At 44.9% G+C, this 17,672-nt stretch overlaps 2 protein-coding genes across 2 annotated transcripts; one reads left to right on the top strand and one right to left on the bottom strand.

Moving 5' to 3' along the window:
• The first annotated feature begins 948 nt into the window (after nucleotides 1–948).
• On the top strand, nucleotides 949–6,918 carry LOC109646525 (ankyrin repeat domain-containing protein SOWAHB-like). Its single transcript, XM_069513691.1, has 5 exons — nucleotides 949–2,739; nucleotides 3,314–3,505; nucleotides 4,413–4,816; nucleotides 5,024–5,211; nucleotides 5,378–6,918. The coding sequence occupies exons 1-5, from the start codon at nucleotides 1,089–1,091 to the stop codon at nucleotides 5,835–5,837; spliced, it is 2,895 nt and encodes a 964-aa protein (XP_069369792.1). The 5' UTR covers nucleotides 949–1,088; the 3' UTR covers nucleotides 5,838–6,918.
• Nucleotides 6,919–8,189: 1,271 nt separating this feature from the next.
• On the bottom strand, nucleotides 8,190–17,609 carry ccni (cyclin I). Its single transcript, XM_020111601.2, has 10 exons — nucleotides 16,146–17,609; nucleotides 14,946–15,105; nucleotides 12,077–12,211; nucleotides 11,700–11,774; nucleotides 11,324–11,464; nucleotides 11,098–11,226; nucleotides 10,899–11,000; nucleotides 10,603–10,753; nucleotides 10,076–10,299; nucleotides 8,190–9,933 (listed from the first exon to the last, which is right to left on the bottom strand). Exons 2-10 carry the CDS (start codon nucleotides 15,057–15,059, stop codon nucleotides 9,715–9,717), a joined length of 1,290 nt encoding a protein of 429 aa, XP_019967160.2. The 5' UTR covers nucleotides 15,060–15,105; nucleotides 16,146–17,609; the 3' UTR covers nucleotides 8,190–9,714.
• Between the last annotated feature and the right edge of the window lie 63 nt (nucleotides 17,610–17,672).

The raw sequence follows: 17,672 nt of genomic DNA, 5'->3' as shown, positions 1-17,672 counted from the left end.
ATCTTCTAACACCTGTTAACACCTACAAACATCTGCTAACACCTGCTAACATCTGCTAACACCTGTTAACACCTACAAACACCTGCTAACACCTGCTAACACCTGCTAACATCTTCTAACACCTGCTAACACCTGTTAACACCTACAAACACCTACAAACACCTGCTAACACCTGCTAACATCTTCTAACACCTGCTAACACCTGTTAACACCTACAAACACCTGCTAACATCTGCTAACACCTGCTAACATCTGCTAACACCTGCTAACATCTGCTAACACCTGCTAACACCTGCTAACATCTTCTAACACCTGTTAACACCTACAAACATCTGCTAACACCTGCTAACATCTGCTAACACCTGTTAACACCAACAAACACCTGCTAACACCTGCTAACATCTTCTAACACCTGCTAATACCTGTTAACACCTACAAACACCTACAAACACCTGCTAACACCTGCTAACACCTGCTAACATCTTCTAACACCTGCTAACACCTGTTAACACCTACAAACACCTGCTAACACCTACAAACATCTGCTAACACCTACAAACACCTGCTAACATCTGCTAACACCTGCTAACATCTGCTAACACCTACAAACACCTGCTAACACCTACAAACACCTGCTAACACCTACAAACACCTGCTAACATCTGCTAACACCTGCTAACACCTGCTAACACCTACAAACACCTGCTAACACCTGCTAAGTTCCCTCCGAACTTGTCACTCAGAGTCAAAGATGAACTGATTTCCAGGATCAAAGGTGAAAATCTCCTTTAATGAGTCTGTAAAAAAAGTTTGGTCTGAAATTAATTGAAAATTCAAATGTCGTCATAATTTCTTATCATTGTGTTTCTTGTTCTATTTTTATTTACAGTTGTTAAACTGAACGTTTGATTCTGTGACATGAAGTCTCCAGCACACTCCAACATCCGGGTCACGTGCAGGAATGCAGCAGGTTGGGCGGGGGTGGAATACCTGAGGTGGGCGGGGCTTCATTCCTGAGTGACAGACCCGACCTTTGGAACGAGCACACACACACACACACACACACACGGACACACACTGAACCCATCATGGCCACAGACTTATCGCAGGACGCGGTTCTTGGTTTCCTCCGGAGCAACGGAGGCTCCGTGAAAAACTCCGACCTGCTGCTTCACTTCAGGAACTTTATCCGGAACCACGCGGACCGGGACCGAAACCGGGAGATGTTCAAGAGGTTCGTTAACACCTTGGCGACGGTCCGGCAGGAGGACGGAGTGTCTTATGTGGTTCTGAGGAAGAAGTTCCGGGGACATGTCCCGGGGGACAGAGGAGGAGGAGGAGCAGGCTCCAGGTCCCCGGAGACTCACCTGAGTCCGGCTGAGGTGCGAGCGGAGAAGCCCCAGATACAAGCACAGATGAGGGAGGTGACAGTACCCGCCCCGCCGGGAGAAACCGCCATGAAAACGATCCTACCTGCAGCTGGAATCATCAACAACAACAACATGGAGACGAATTTGAACCTGAAACGTAAACAACAACAACAACAACATCAACAACCACAACAACAACAACAACAACCACCACAGCAGCAACAACAACAACCACAGCATCATCATCAACAACAACAACAACAGCATCATCAACAACAACAACAACAACAACAACCACAGCAACAACAACAACCACAGCACCAACCACAAAAACAACAACAACAACAACCACAGCATCAACAACAACAACAACCATCACATCATCAACAGCATCAAAAACAGGTAAACTTCTCACCTGAGCCTCGTGTCTCACCTGCAGCAGCTGCTCCGCTCCACTTCTCTAAAGAACCCCTCCTGAAGACCCCCGGTGTGTCTGAGCCTCCCGTCCGACTTCAGTGCACCGAGGTGCGGCAGCAGACTCTGGGTTTCGGCCCCCCCCCTGGGATCACACCCGTGGTCCGACATCATGGAGAAACCCCCCAGCAGGGGGCAGCCCCTCAACCCCTCAGGGGCAGGGAGGCCTGTGTGCAGCCTGGAGGAGGAGGAGGAGGCCTTCATCAAGATCCTCCCCTTCATCCTCAGGTCGCTCCACGCAGATTCAGACACAGGCCGAGCTACAAATCGGCTGTTTCTTATGATGATGATGAGGATGAAGAGGAAGAGGAAGAGGCCACCATGAGGCGAGGTTCAGCAGGAGGAGTGTGGCCCCTCAGTGCTCCGCTAGAAGGCTCCATGAGGGCCCTCTCCGCCTCCTCGCCATGCATCATAGAGTCACCTGCACCTCCCTCTGTTGCGTCCTCCTCTTCATCAGAAAGGAATCTCCCAAAGATTTACGTCCAGGATGTGGAAGGAGGAACGCTGCCCCCCATTGGCCCAGCTTTTAGCTTTGAGCCAGGGGAGGAGCTAAAAGGACAGTGGGTGGGGGCAGGGGTGGAACACACACATGTATCACCAGAGTCGACACCCATCAGATTCAGCCGACCAGACCTCTACACGCCATCTCCAGACGGGGTAAGAAAGGTTTCACCTCATCACGGCGTCCACCAGGACCGTCGATCCCCGCAGCCGCCAGGCGTTCAGCCGGAACCCAGGTCTCATCACAGCCAGGGGGCGCAGCTGTCGTCCAGCCACAGCAGCATCTTCTCCCCCTCCTCGGACGCTGGCTTCTCCAGCAGCGACTGGCCTCCGTCTGGCTCCTCCAGAGGATCCCGGTGGAACAGCAGCTACGAGGAACTACAGGCCCCGGCAGGTAAAACCTGATGCATCTTATTCTTCTGTGCCATGGAGCTCCTTTGATTCAAAGACTGTTAACAATACTTTAGTGAACCACGGTTTTCCACTGGGGGAGGTTATCACGAACACACACTGCAGTTTGTTACGACTCAAACACACACACACACACACACATCATACTTCCTGAAACGCTCACTGTAACGCACATATTAATCCTCTACAGAGTATAGTCAGAAAAATGACCTCCGCTGGAGTCGTCTTTGACAAAACATTCCATGCAGGAAGTTAGCATCCATAACGACAAAGTGTTAGAAGAACTTTGTCTGGATACAACTCTTTAAATAGGCTTTGACTGATTTTGAGGCTTATTAAATTATCACGTTAGATCCTCAGACCAAAACAATTACATTAGACAACAACAGAGATCATCAGTCTTTTAGTTAATAGGTGACATTAGATGGGAAAAGTCGTTTACGTTCAAAGGTTTAAAAACAATAGAACTATACAGGTGTTTGGAGTTCTTTCCGCTTGTGAAAATCAGATAATTGACGTTTGTACAAAAAACTGTCTCTTTAACTTTAACTCATCAGGTGAGACTGGCCGTGGAAATAAAATCGAGGACGTACTCCAGCGAGCACAAAGGACCAAGCTTGAGTCTGTGACGCATCTCGATGACAGTAAAATCACAGCAGGTCATTTGTCACCGTTCCACCACTCCACTGAACATCTCCACGACAACCAGGACTCTAAACTCCGAGTGTTGCCATGGCACCTCTCCACAGGTGAGAGTTGAAAGGCTTTTCTCTGAAGACCGAGATGTTCAGTGTTCAACTAAATACATTCAGTTCGTTTTTAAAGGATCCGTTCTATGAAGGAGCTAATTAAAGGCTGTTTCACCAACTGACAGGAAGTCATCATAGCTAGTTAGAAATAGAATCAGATGATGAACGCGGCTGTGAAGTTCAGTCGAAATGAGTATTTCTTGACATGGAGCTTCTCGCACAGTTTCTGTGTTGATGTACGTGAGGCGTGTTGGAATGTGGGCTAACTGTAACAGGCACATTGAAAAAGAACAGAACTTCTCTGTTAGTAACCTGCTGCAACATGTTTGGTTGAAGTTCCAGCAGATTGTGTGGCATCACTGTCAGAACAGTGAAACATTCAGGTGCTGTAGTTGAAGAGAAACAGAGGAAAGTGAAAGTTCAGAGATCGAACTTCCTTCTGGACTTATCTTTATCATCCATAACACAACTATCTCTGTTTGTCCAACTGTGTGAGACACACTGACGCCCTCTGGAGAGACACTTCCGCTCTTATTCATTTTACAAAACATTTATCGTGGCTTTGGACAAGATAAGATAAGAAGATGAGATCATCCTTCATTGGTCCCACAATGGGGACATTTGCAATATTACAGCAGCAAGAGTCAAAAAGACATTAACTAACATGCAACACTTAAGTATCAGGAATATACAAAGTTATATAGAAACATATGAATGTAATTAAACTAGATATTCAGTGTGAAGACAGATAGAGGTATATTCAGTGTGAGGAGATTTACAGTGAATATAAACTTAACAAAGGTCATCAGTCAGTAAGAGGTGATTTTGGATGAGGTGGAAACTAGACGGTGCCGTGAGATTCGTTCAGACGATCTGTGTCCTAGCTCAACGCATCCTGAACCCTCAGGTGATCTCTATGACGACCATGATGACGCTGAGTCCAGCGATGGCTCATCCTTATCGTCACCCGTCCGGCAGCGCCCGGCGGTCACCAGGCGGCTCAGCAGTCAGGTGAGGAGCAGGATGTGCCGCAGCCTCGGGGCTGACCTCGACCAGCTCATGCAGGAGGAGGTGAAGGGAGGAGGAGGAAGTGAGGTGGCCCGACTGAACCGCCTCCATTTGATCTCCTCCTCACTCAGTCTCCATCACAACCTCTCTTCCTCCTCTCTGTCGTCGTGTTCCACGCCGCCGCGCAGCCACAGCGTCGCTGACCTGGTCGAGAGGGAAAGGCGGGTCGGAGGTAGGAGGAGCCTCCCTGCTGTTAACCCTGCCTCCCCCTCCACCGCTCAGCATGAAGGCTCCAGTAAACAGGTGAGACCTTCCATCTGCACAGGTTATTTATTTTGAAATGTCCTATTCAAAACTCCTGTTCTATTCTTCGCAGTAATCTGTTTGTAAATCCTTCGAATCGATCGATTCTGATTTACATAATAACCGTTAGTACTGATTACTGTCCTCCTGCTTTTATGTAATTGACTGAATCAGTTCACGAGGCCGTTGTTTGATCCCTGTTCTCAGTCGTTGGTTCCTCTGGAGCCCAACGAGCACACCTGGCTGGTGAAGGGCGCGGCGGGGGACTGGCCTGAAATCTACTCCTTGTTCAGAGATGAACCGTCTCTGCTCAACAAGCGAGACTTCATCTCCGGCTTCACTGTGCTGCACTGGATCTCCAAACACGGAGACCACCGAGTCCTGAACACCTTATGGTACGAAGCAGTTCGATGAAGTTCCGATTCATGAAACTGATTTCACTCCTAAAAGTAATTCTTTGAAGAGCACTGAGCTTTGCGGTCTGTAATTAATCTGATCTGCTGATGTGGATTAATACTCTGTGACCCGGCACTGATCTGCTCTCTCCGGCTGTGGTTTCAGGTATGGAGTCCAAAAGGCCGGTTTGATGTTTGACATAAACGCCAGGTCAACATCTGGCCACACGCCTCTCCATATTGCCGCCATCCACGGCAACAAGAACATAATGCGGTTGCTGGTCAGCAAGTTTGATGCTGATGTGAAACTCAGGGACACGGCGGGAAAGAGGCCCTGGCAGTACCTGGGCTGCAACGCACCGCTGGAAATCTTCCAGCTGCTGGGCGCACCAGCTCGAGTCGCTCTGGGCGGAGACGGATCAGGCAGGAAAGTAGACTCCAGCTGGGAGCAGCAACAGCAGCAGCACCGCCGCCGCCGCCATCATTTCTCCACAGCTTCCTCTGGAGAGAGGCCATTGACCATTGCGGGCACGATTCGGGTCAAAAGGTCGTCTTCGATCGCTGCGTTACTCAAACACAAATCCCTGCGCCGGCTTCACGCACGTAAATCTGATTTCTTATTTTAAAGAAAACTTCAACTGATGGATTAAGTTGATTTGTTTGGACGTTAACTGTCCAGCTGGTCTCACAAATAGAAACGGTATTAATTCAAAATGTTTAAACTTTACGATTCTAATGTTTCCCCTGGATGTAAAAGTGATTCATCTTAAAGCTCAGTCCAGATAAAGGAGCACCAGAGTCTGCGACTAAACTTTGAGACCTGCTGGACGTGAACGTCACAGATAGAACTCTGAGTTCTGGATCACAGACGTGTGGAGGTGATTTGCGTTCACAGAGCGGATCAGTTTTCAGCAGGACGTTATTAACGAGAGCTCCAGTTTCACTCAGACACTTTGTTCAACAACAAAGACCAAACTGCAGCTTTTGTTGCACAACAACTTTATATTCTTCACATTGTTTCACCCTCTGCTGCTTTTCACTTTGAGTTTCTTCCTCCGGTTTGATTCACTTTCTATAGCGATGAACTCACTCAGGCTGTGGACAAAATATCACAAACACTTCAACAAGGTAAAAGTCTTAAAGGTGATTTAAGGTGATGAGCTGAATTAAAGGGTGATGCTGGTTTTCAGTTTTGTACTTTTGTCTTTCCTTTGATAACATTGTCAGTCCGACTTGTACAGATCAAACAAACAGGATATAATGTAGATTTGTTGCCTTTGATCATGCAGACCCAAGCTAACCGTTCCCCCCTGTTTCTAGTCTTTGTGCTAAGCTAAGCTAATTATTTCCCTGTTATAGCTTCATATCTGCTACGTTTGATCCTCTTATCTTTCTGTAAGAACAAAATATTGCAATATTTTCTTGTAAAGTAGGTGAGTACTTGTCATTAGCACTAATTGGAAAAAGAACGAAGAGTAGAACTTGTGGTGCATTTTGTCGTCGGGTGTTATTTTGTTCACCTCCTTTACACACACACAGTCACGTTGTTGTATTCTTACCCGCTGTGACTTTTTCACAGTTCACTTTGATAATCAGGATCAAACTTGTTCAGGTTTGTAAATTATATTGAAGTTGACCCATGAGGACGGGAACAGTATTTTTCTCACAGTATTAAATTCACAAATATAAAAATTACTGTGAATAACATTGAGTCTCTATCTCTATTTTCTATGTTCTGTTGATTTTCATCTGTGGCGGAGGAAGAACTCAAACATTTACTCATGTAAAAGTACCAATGAATGGACAAATACTATATGTACTAAAGTAAACGTTTGCAGTAAAGGAAAGTAAGCACTTGCTTTTATATATTCTTGAAGTTTTAAAAGTAAAAGTACATAACAGTCCATAACATCAATAACTGTATATAATATTTATTTCAATAATAGTATACAACCTGTCATTAACCTCAAACACAGACATGAGGTTTATTCATACGCACTCTAAATATTGATTATTTTATAAAAATATACAAACATAAGTGGAAACACAATGTGAAAAGAACCTGAGAAGAAATCTATTTGATGAAGTACTGAAGTACAAATAAAGTAAATGTACTTAGTTACCAAACAAACCCATGAACTCTTCCTCAGAGACGTTCAGTGGCTCCACCCGGCAGATCCACCCCGGACATGAGAATCAATCCTGTGACAACATGTTCGTTGCGGAGAAACTCTGCAGCTGCTGGACGTGTTTGTTCACGACTGTGTGTTTGTGTTTGTACGTGAAATTGTAACCACGACAACCTGTTACTGTCTCAGAGGCCGAGAACGTTTAGTTCATTCTTCACTACTTCAACATCAAGACTCTGGTTTTAGGGTTAAGACGAGAATTTACTTTAAAAGAAGGATGAAGTCATTGAGGTTTGTCTCAAAGTACAGATGTGTGTGTTTTGTTTGAAGAAGCTCAGTGTGTGTGTGTGTGTGTGTGTGTGTGTATACACACATTCTGAAACAGCCGGTTCAACCTGTGTTGGAGTTGGAGTCGGTACAGCTCTGACGATGATTCTTTTACAGTCGATAAATCATGAAATCCTCAGATCCTTCACACTGATCTTGTTAATGGAAATTGAGACAAATGGACTAATTACCTTCATCAAGGAGGAAATGTTTTCATCTGTGGTTTGTTTCACAGAATTACACAAGAACTACTCAGCTACTGAACAAATTTCCTAGTTCACCTGCTCTTAACACAAATATCTGAGTTCATGCTGAGCATAAATTATTTTACTAAAAGAAACAACACATTGTTTTGCTGCAATCATTTATATTATTGTACGTTAGGACCTTTGACCTGCGGCCTCCTCCTCATTGGTCTTCACCATCATCTAAAAACATGTTTCGTTCTGCTGCGTAACTCAGCGACACCTCGACGTGGACGATGAATGTTTGAGATGAAAGATGAAGACAAAGAGATCAAAGTCAGTTTTCATACTTGTATGTTTATTTTTTGGTGCCGCGGTGCGTTCAGGGACCTGGAGCAGCCTCCAGCAGCCGCTGCAGCAGGAACAACAGAGCTTTTTACAGGAACACAAATATTCAACAGAACTTTGAGATTAAAGCAGAGCGTCTTTTTTTTTTTTTTTTAAACATCAAAGTGAAGATCGTCACTCGTGTTTGTTTTGTGAATCAGCTCAGACACTAAAACCACATTTCTGTCAGTCAGATTAATATTAAAACACTTTCAATAACTCAAGGCTGTTTCATCACATGAATATATTATCTGCAACTTTGAATTCCTCTGGTTGTTCTAATAGAGAAACTACAGACTTTGACCAGAGCCCTGTTCTGTACCAGGACGGGTTCTTAACTGGAGCTGTTGTCACAGCAACAAGTATCCGTGACGAAGACAACTTTAGAGGATGTTAATGTGAAATGATCACGATCTCTTGGTGTCTGTGTTTGTTTCGTTAGGATGAACAAGGCCCTGACTGCACAACTGTAATGTTTGTTTTACACTCCCAGAAGTGCCAGGTGGGTGGAGCTTACAGCAATGTTTGAACATAACCTGGGCTGCAGGCGTCTGCAGGAGGAAACTCAAACAACCTGAGAAACTTTCAGTCAAACTTCACAACAAGCTGAAAACAGACAGACGTGTTTTCATCTGCGTCGGATCAACAATCAAATTGCACTTCATAAAAACAAACCTTATTCTATCTGGGTGAGATGATCGTCTCAGTAACATTCATACGTTTGAATTAGACTCTATGGAGAAGTTATAAATAGACATGAAAACATGCAGAGTGGGGGGGACAGGGAAGACAAGAATAAAAACATAAATATGTGAAACAAAGAAGTTTAAAAGTGAACGACAAATATAAGTTGACGAACATTTCTTCCACAGCAGGACAGAACGGGACGAGAAGTCAATTCTAGGTTATTATTTTTTTTGGAAGGCAACTTTTTCTATTTATAATTTTTTTAAACCTTTTGTTTATTCTATTTGTGTTCAACAAATATCTGTATTCAGTTAAGTAGCAGCAGCAGGTTTTTTGTTTTTTGAATGTTTAACTTTTTTTGTGCTCCGTTTTCCTGCCGCAGGGGACGAGGACGACCGTCCTCAGGGCAGCTGAACGACTCGGGGTCACGCTGGGGTCATTTACACCAAAACCACCTCGACTGCCGACATCGTCTGTATCAAAGCTTTGAGTATATCGTTAATATTAGTTTGATGAGAAGTGGTGACTCTGTTTTCTCTGGCAGCGCTGACGGACATCACTCCCTGAGGAGCTGCCTCAGTTGCTTCATTAAGCAAATGAATGAATTGAAAAACATTTTCTCTTCCTCTGAATTAGCCGCCCGTTACTGAGCGAGGTGCTCATCACTGCCGCCACGAGAACAGCCTAATTGTCACCGTTTGGATACTTTGACCGGCGGACTTTATTCTGAAAGGGAAACAGGATGTCGGCGTAGAGGTGGTTTCGGTATACAGCTTCCTGTTTGGTCTTCAGGAGGCACTGACTGGCTGCAGAGGCGGGCAGGGGGAAGAGCTGCCTTCCTGTCGGGACAACAGGACACTGCATACGTTCAGACCTCCTCCTCCACCTGTTGGTACGGCCCCTGCTGCAGGTGTCGCCCCCTCCTGGACGGTGATGGTGGAGGTGACTTCTTCGTTGTAGAGGCGCTTGATTCCATCATAGAAGTCATCCACCTCCATCTCCTCCACCTGAACACGGGCAGATTACTTTGATTCTGAATTCTTTCATGATTAATCAGGTAATAACTTGTCAGACGATACAGTGAACTTGAAAAGTAGTAAATGAATTCTTTGCAGGCTCGTCATGACATTGAAAGGTTGATGGTGTCACCTTGCGTTTGGCGGAGGCCTTGCAGCGCAGCGTGACCTTCTGCAGGTGGAGGTTTCTGGGCGGGGAGAGCAGAGCCAGGATGCTGCTGTTGGTGGAAGAGGAGACAGAGCTCCAAGGCAGCAGACTCCCCTCCTCCGCTCCAGCGGGTGTCGGTGGCTGGGCAGAGGAGGCAGTGACGAGGGCGTGGTCCCTGGAAGACTCGGTGGTAGAGGTGGTGATGGTCCCTGGAGAGAATAAAAAAAGTTACAGAAATACTTTAAAAACTATTTGTGCTGATTTCTTTGTCCTAAACCCGAAGCCGACATTACCCATAATCCAACTTGACTGACAGAGCGATCACTTCTTCACTTCTTTTAAACTCCACACCCCAATGATTTTTCTTGTTTTCTTGTAAGGAGCTTAATATATTAGAGATCACTCAGCTCCCTCTAGCGGCAAAAAGGGCTAACTACAATATGTTGACTTCCCCCAACACCCTGACAGACTTTAACTGTAAAAAAACGTGTGAAGTTCCCCTTTAAATGTACCCAGAGTGCAGCAGGGGAGGGTAGGCTCCTGGGTGGTGGGGCTCTGCAGGGGTTGGTAGATGTAGACAGTGTTCAGAGGCAGGGAAACTCTCAGTGTGGACAGACTACGTGCCACCAGCTCTCGACTCCTGATCAACTCAGAGCTGTTGATCTGAGAGAGACAGAGAGAGAGACAGAGAGAGAGATGAGGAAGGAGGTAAAAGGAGGAAACAGAAAACAAGAAAGACATTTATATTTTCATGTCCGTCAGTCTTTGCAGTCTTAAAGGTGACAACAGGAAGTACGGAGTACGGTACCTGTGCCCTTCTCAGCAGGTCGATGGTGAGAGCCAGCCAATCAGGACAGCAGGTCTCCAGCTCCAGGGTGATGAGGGCCAGGGCCAGCATGGATCCTCTGAGCTACAGGAACAATCGAGGGACAAACCTGGTCATTGAGCCTGCAGGTGAAAAGCCCACAGAGGAGCTGAGGTTTCTAAGCGTGAGCACGTGTGTGTACCTGAATGAGTGTGTGGTCGGCCAGACAGTGGTAGAGTCGCTGTGTGAGCAGGGCGAGGTGCTGAGAGCGGTTCAGTCCCAACACCGAGTCCAAGAACCCAGAGCGACACGACAACACCATCGCGTGGAACTGTGAGGGAGGGAGAAGAAGACATCATGTCGGGCTCAGTGAGTGAGAGAGTGTGTGTGTGTGTGTGTGTGTGTGTGTGTGTGTGTAACAGACATACTATGTGCAGGAAGTCCAGAGCTGTGGCGGTGTGCAGGTCCCAGTTCAGTTTGTCCAGGACGATCCGCTCCATCCTCAGGATCTCTGATGGAGAACAGCCACAGCTGCTGGAGGTGACCAGCTCCTTCAGAGAGGGCACACACTGAGACACACACACACACACACACACACACACACACACACACACACACACACACACACACACACACACACACACACACACACACACACACACACACACACACGGTTATAATGCATCGGAACAGATTCATCAGTAACACTTGAGTTTGCTGCATCTCAGTGTGCGCTGTGCGTCCATGTTGTGTGTCCATGTTGTGCGTCCATGTTGTGTGTCCATGTTGTGTGTCCATGTTCACCTCATCCTCCTCACACGTCTTGGCAGCCAGGAAGAAACAGGCCACGGAGATGCAGCGCAGGTACTTTGGACGAGCCTGAAGACAAATAATCCAATCATTAAATCCACTTTGTCGTTCAGTGTCTCATTAATGCTCCTGTGCTCCCACAGCTCATCCTCACAGGTGTTTTCACTCTGAACTGCGTCACCGTGGACAAACTGGAATCTACTGACCTTTATAAGTGTTATTACGTAGTTGTCAATGAGTGCCTCTGTTGTTCCATTGATCAACAGGGGGCAGTAATGCTCTAATAAAAGCAGGAGAGGAGGAGGCTGCTGGACAGTAAAGTGTTTGCCTGTTTGTCCTCAGATAAACAGGATCATGGAGAGTTTAATTACCTTGATGGGAGCTAGGAAGCGGTCCAGGATGCTAACAGCTAGCACCAGGGTCTCTGGGTACAACCGCAGCCTGCTGTGCAGCTCCGTCAACCAGCGCACGGCCTCGTCTCGCTGGGCCGGGGTGACGTCTGTATCCTGAGGAAGAGAAAGTGTCCACATCATCATCATCATGAGTCTTTGAGATGTTTGTTCAGGACACAGAATCGTGAAGAAGGTTTGTGTATAGAACAAATTTAACTTTATGACAAGCACAAAATTACATCATCTTTAACAATCTGTTTCTCTAGACTAGTTCCCTCAAGTAGTGTGAGCGTACTGAGTCTGTCCAGAGGCAAATATTTTACTTTTAAATTAGAGCAAAAATCTATTCTATCTACAGAAAACCAGCCTGCAGCCAATCGCAGCTCGTCTCAGGTTTTAAGTTAACACTAGAAACTGTTTGTGGACAAAAGAGGAAACTTCCAGACAAACAAAGCAGGATGTGAATTCTCTCTTTGTGCTTTAAGACAGCAAAGCTATTTCAGGTCAAGGCTTGGCCTGGTTTCCAAACACGGTTCGACAAGTCTCACTTGTCCAACCTCGTTTGGATCTTTAGACAGGATCCTGCTGAGGCCTTCGTGACTGACACACAGAAGACAAACAGGATGTTAAACCAGCTCGACAGCTGCAAAGTATCTCCACCAAAGATATTCCTGGAATTCAACTTGTTCATCTCAGCTGAAACTATTCGATCAGCAAATCCTTTTCAGAGAATTCTTAGACTTGATGAATATAAATATGAATATTTTACCTAATGAACAGGAGAGTTTAATAATATGTCAGTTATTATAATAAGACTTTCAGTTTGCATGTTCTGCATCTTTTCATCTGAGCGGTGCATTTGTTATCTGACCTGGGTTCATGTTGGGAGTAAACACAGCTGAGAGCGCACCTTTAAATGATCTCTTAACTCAAATCTAGAGCTCATTCCTCCGCCAAGCTCCAACAGACTAACTCATATATATTAGGTCTCTAAATATGTTTCATCAAGATTCATGATTTATCAAAATATCTCTAACCTAAATGTTAAAGAAAGTGATAAAGAAATTCTGAATCAGCCCCAAAATTTAAATTTCTTTCCACCAAGTTCTGTGGAGATTCATTCAGTAGTTTTTACGTAATCCTGCTGAACAATGGACACGTGTGAGAACAAAACCTTTAGGCCTTCTGGTTTTAGTTCCAGAAGGTTTGAAATCCACAGTCAACTTAGTTAAGTCACTTTAACACAGAAAGCCACACCCTCTCATATGATGGTTGGTTTCATATCAGAAATTTATCTGAGGTAGAAAAACTTAAAACCACCAATAAAATGAATTTATAGGCTCCATCCAACAAATCAGCACCGTACTCAACCACCACAGTTATACAATCTAAATATAATAATACACATAATGTTATACTGGACTCATTTTTGTATGTGTAGTCATTCCTGAGAATTTGTCTCCGAGCTGAAATCACTGTTTCACTGAGTGGAATGTGTAACACTGGACCAGCAGCAGGGGGTCAAAGGTCAGAACACAACCAACCCTGTTATTTAACTACACTGCAACATGACACTGTTACGTGTCACGGCTCTTATGTGTCCAAACTCAACTGGCGTTCGTCTTCTCTCTTCTGACCCTGGCTCCTCTACAGGAGGGAACAGCTGAGTCAAACCTTCCTGCATTTCTAGTTTAAATGATTATTACACTCTATTCAGATTTCAGCTTTCTAGCCTTGACTCTAACATCTCACCAGCACGAGTGTTATTTACTCTGTGACAGTGACACTGTTTACATGTTGTGAGGAGACCAACTGCCTTCTTGACCTCATTCACCAGTTTACACGCCTGCCTTAGGCAATGAGAAGTGTCTCAGTGACGTCATTTACTGCCTTTTACTGGTCTCTTTATTATCGACGCAGCACTAGAGACGGTTCATGGACAAGGTTAAGTCAAATTCAGTTTGGTATCAATAACAGTGGCAACTGAGGAGCCTCCTCTCAACCAGGATAAACTCATTTAATTAATTTCCAGGGAATATAGAAATCTAATATATTATATTCTAAGTTGAACCCTTATTTAATTCAGTAATGTAATTAATAACTCATGGCGTATGACGGTGTGGAATAATTCCACAGGTATCTGACACAATGTGAGACAAGCTTAAGAACTGGGTGGGACCAGCTGAGGACGTGTGACGAGACATTACATCAGGGACGCACGTCCTGAGATGTGTAAACTGGGCGAGTCCAGCTGAGTCTGTTGATGTGATGAAACTAAATGTTTCAGCAGAGTCTCGTTTAGTGACTCAGTGCTTCTTCACTCATTCGTAGACAAAATGAATAAATCAATTGAAACATCATTTAACATGACAGATTAACAAGCAACATGAAATTTGAATCACTCTGCTGCTACTGATGACAGTCAAATGATAAAAGTCTCAGCTCTCACCCACTAAGAAGGATTACAACATGTATCTGTGACCATGACACGTTTATTTAGTGAACTTATCATATCACGTCCACAAATTCAGACAGACGACTGTTTCCATGTGACAATATGTTGCTGTGGTAACAAGTCATGTCGAGGTTGTGAAATAACTATGAGTGAAGTGAACTCATCATGATAAGGTCCTCTCTGACCTTCTGTGTGTTGTTGAAACATTTACCACCACTGAGAGCGTCCCTGCTGTGTCTGGTCTTTACGTAACATTGTGGACGAAGAGGAACCAGGCACTGAAACTACCACATCAGTTGTGGTGCGTTGTCTGTCACCTTTGCTGACGCACATTACTTAAATGAATCTGTGTGCTCCCGAACTAAGTGGAGGTGTTCAGAGATGGATCCTCACCTGTGAGGAGGGCTTCTTTGACACGTAGACCTTCCACATCTTGGCTTCCCGAGAGGCCGCCTTTTCCAGAAGAAAAGACAGCCTCTGGCGTCCCCCGGGCTCAGTGAACTTCATTCTTTCCTCCCCTCGTTGAGCCTACCTCCTCACTGGGAACAGCTACCTGCACAACGACACAGCACATCAGGTCGTCACACACCCCGAACACCCCACCGGTCCGCCACGAGGAGAGAGACAGTGACAGAGCTGGTTTACACGAGTTAAGAGGATTCTCTTCAATCTTGATGTTTTGCTTCACAACATATCAAAGATTTTCTGCTAAAGTAGGATTCTGCAATATGAGGATTTAAACTGTGCGTTGACACAATAGACTTTATATTAAGATGGATGACACCACAGGCTATTGGGTGGCTGCAGTGCAGGTCGTACATCCTGCCTCCTCCTGGTTAGTGGAAGGAACAAGTGAACAAGTCGAAATAAACAACAAATCCATTTATTGATATCAAAGACGGTTTCTGACATTTTAAAACAGTTCTGACGCGGAGTTCCTCTTGTGATCAGTCTGAGGAGAACAGGGTGAAACTGTTCCATCCTGTTAATGATGAACGAGGTGGAGACAGTCATCTGAGGACAAAGCGTCTGAAGACACCGGGTTCACTCAGTCCAACGTGGTTCGAGCACATCGAGACGAGTTCAGACGTTTTCCTGAAGAAGCCGTGACACTGAACACCGCAGCCTCAGCTAGCACGTTAGCCCACTAACCCAGTGTGTAGCTGCTAACTCGAGCTAACTGCGACGCAAACAGCCAGCGAGGAGAGACACGCTGAGTCCAGCCGAGGGTTCAGTGAGTGTGAAAGCACCAGGAGTCTCCTCCGGGAGTTCCCACCATGTTGAGGGAAGCACCGGGCCTCCCGGAGCAGGTGCACCACCGAGCGTCCCCTTCCTTTTATTACCCCGGGTCAGACTACTTCCTGGAGCGGAGCTAATTCGACAGCCAGCCGCTCACGTAGCGTCGCTAGCAACTCCCCGGCTCTTTTTTTTTTAAATTTAAAACACATTCACGTATTAAAAACTGTTCGTGTCTACCACCGATGAGTGCCATTAAAAACATCCGAGTTTGTGTTAACGTCGACGGCTGAGCTAACTCCACACTGGGGCCGTTTAAATGCCTGACCGGGAGCCAGAGCATAGACGGAGCCTCACCTCCCCTGCGAAGCGGAGAAAGCCACAGTTGGATTTCATCTGGTCCTCTCGGTCCAAGGGGAACTGAGGCTTCCCTCTCTTCAGACCTCCATCTTCTCTTCCCTGGTGGAAAAGGTTCCTGTAAAAAAAGATATAAAAATAAAATAACGGAACATAGACAGGGTCTACTTCCGAGGAGGGGACTGAGGGGGGAAGAGAGGGGGCAGACTCCGCCCAGCTGAGGGCAGGACGGGCGGAGAAAACAATCACACCCTCGGTGGAATATTCCCTTTAGAATGAAAACTTTATCTTTAGTGACGTGTTTAAAGTTCACAATATATATATATATATATTATAATATATGATGAAGAAACTGTGGCTTTAACTCAGACTATCTGGTTTTTCTGAGACGAATGTGTTCTTGTGTTTTAATGTGATGTTTGTTCCATTTCTCTACTGAAACTGACCAATGAGTCTGTAATAAACGAGTTGAAATGGATTTTGAATTTGAGAATTATCCCAAAACGTCCTTGTGTCAGATCTGTTCTCTGTTCCTCTGGGTTTCTAATGTCTGTGTGACGCCTGGGTATGTAAATGAGTGAACTCCAAAGCAAACATTGACATATGGGCTGATTATTATCAACACTTACATCAGCTAACGCCTGAGGAGATCATTTTATATCCATTGTATTCTGACTGCAGCTGCATGTCAAACTCGTAAATGATATACTCCCTTTATTACTAATGTTTATTTGGTAAACACATAATGTGTGTCCTCGACATTGGTCGTATATTGTCTGTAGATAGATAAACAGATAGATAGTCAAAATAGGTCAAGAGTAAGCTCACTGCAGTGAGGTGAAAGTCTTGGCACCAGATCAACTAAGCTGTCACTGTAAAGAAGTATTGTGCAAATGGAGATATAGACAATACAGATATTTGAAGTATAAGGTGATACAAAGACACAAGTAACCAAGGCAGAGTATTGAAGTCAATGATAAATACAGGTTTTGAAGATAAATATCTGAAGCTATACAAAGTTGTGCATTAAACTAACCGGTAAAATGATGGTACAGCAGAAGTGTATTAAAAAAAGTCAAAACAGTACTAAAGTCAAACTTAAAAAACAAGAGGTATAAGAAATATAAACTCAAATACTTTATATACTTATATTAACACCTGGTATGTTCTATGTATGTGACTCTATATGTTTCACAGAGTCCCTGAGAAGTTCTTACAACCTTCACATTCAGTTATTTTCGACATTTACAATAAAGTTTCTTCTATTTATTTATTTATTATTATTATTATTAAATAAATAAATGACAGAAGGCACTACGTAATGCCAACATTGCGTCAGGGCTCAGCTCATCGGTTAGCCAATCAGAGCGTCCCAATTTGGGCGGAATATTTGAACGTGCCAAAGTGCGGCTCGCTGATTGGCTGAAGCAGCGGCCAGTCAGTGGGGATCGTCTAACACAGAAGACCGGTTGTATCTAACCTCCTGCGGAATCCATCCATTGATTTGTGATTGATCATCGATCACAT

The sequence above is a fragment of the Paralichthys olivaceus genome, chromosome 18 (assembly GCF_024713975.1).
Source record: "Paralichthys olivaceus isolate ysfri-2021 chromosome 18, ASM2471397v2, whole genome shotgun sequence".
Taxonomy (NCBI): domain Eukaryota; kingdom Metazoa; phylum Chordata; class Actinopteri; order Pleuronectiformes; family Paralichthyidae; genus Paralichthys; species Paralichthys olivaceus.
The sequence above is the reverse complement of the archived record's forward strand: the minus strand, read 5'-3'. Positions and strand labels throughout refer to the sequence as shown.

Excerpts from the sequence above, each read along its gene's own strand:
- LOC109646525 (XM_069513691.1), top strand. The coding sequence starts at position 1,089 with ATGGCCACAGACTTATCGCAGGACGCGGTTCTTGGTTTCCTCCGGAGC. Across the intron at positions 3,506-4,412 it reads GCCATGGCACCTCTCCACAG|GTGATCTCTATGACGACCAT; the intron begins GTGAGAGTTGAA and ends CTGAACCCTCAG. Across the intron at positions 4,817-5,023 it reads ATGAAGGCTCCAGTAAACAG|TCGTTGGTTCCTCTGGAGCC; the intron begins GTGAGACCTTCC and ends CCCTGTTCTCAG.
- ccni (XM_020111601.2), bottom strand. The coding sequence starts at position 15,059 with ATGAAGTTCACTGAGCCCGGGGGACGCCAGAGGCTGTCTTTTCTTCTG. Across the intron at positions 11,775-12,076 it reads GCTTCCTAGCTCCCATCAAG|GCTCGTCCAAAGTACCTGCG; the intron begins GTAATTAAACTC and ends ATTTGTCTTCAG. Across the intron at positions 11,227-11,323 it reads CTCTGGACTTCCTGCACATA|TTCCACGCGATGGTGTTGTC; the intron begins GTATGTCTGTTA and ends CCTCCCTCACAG.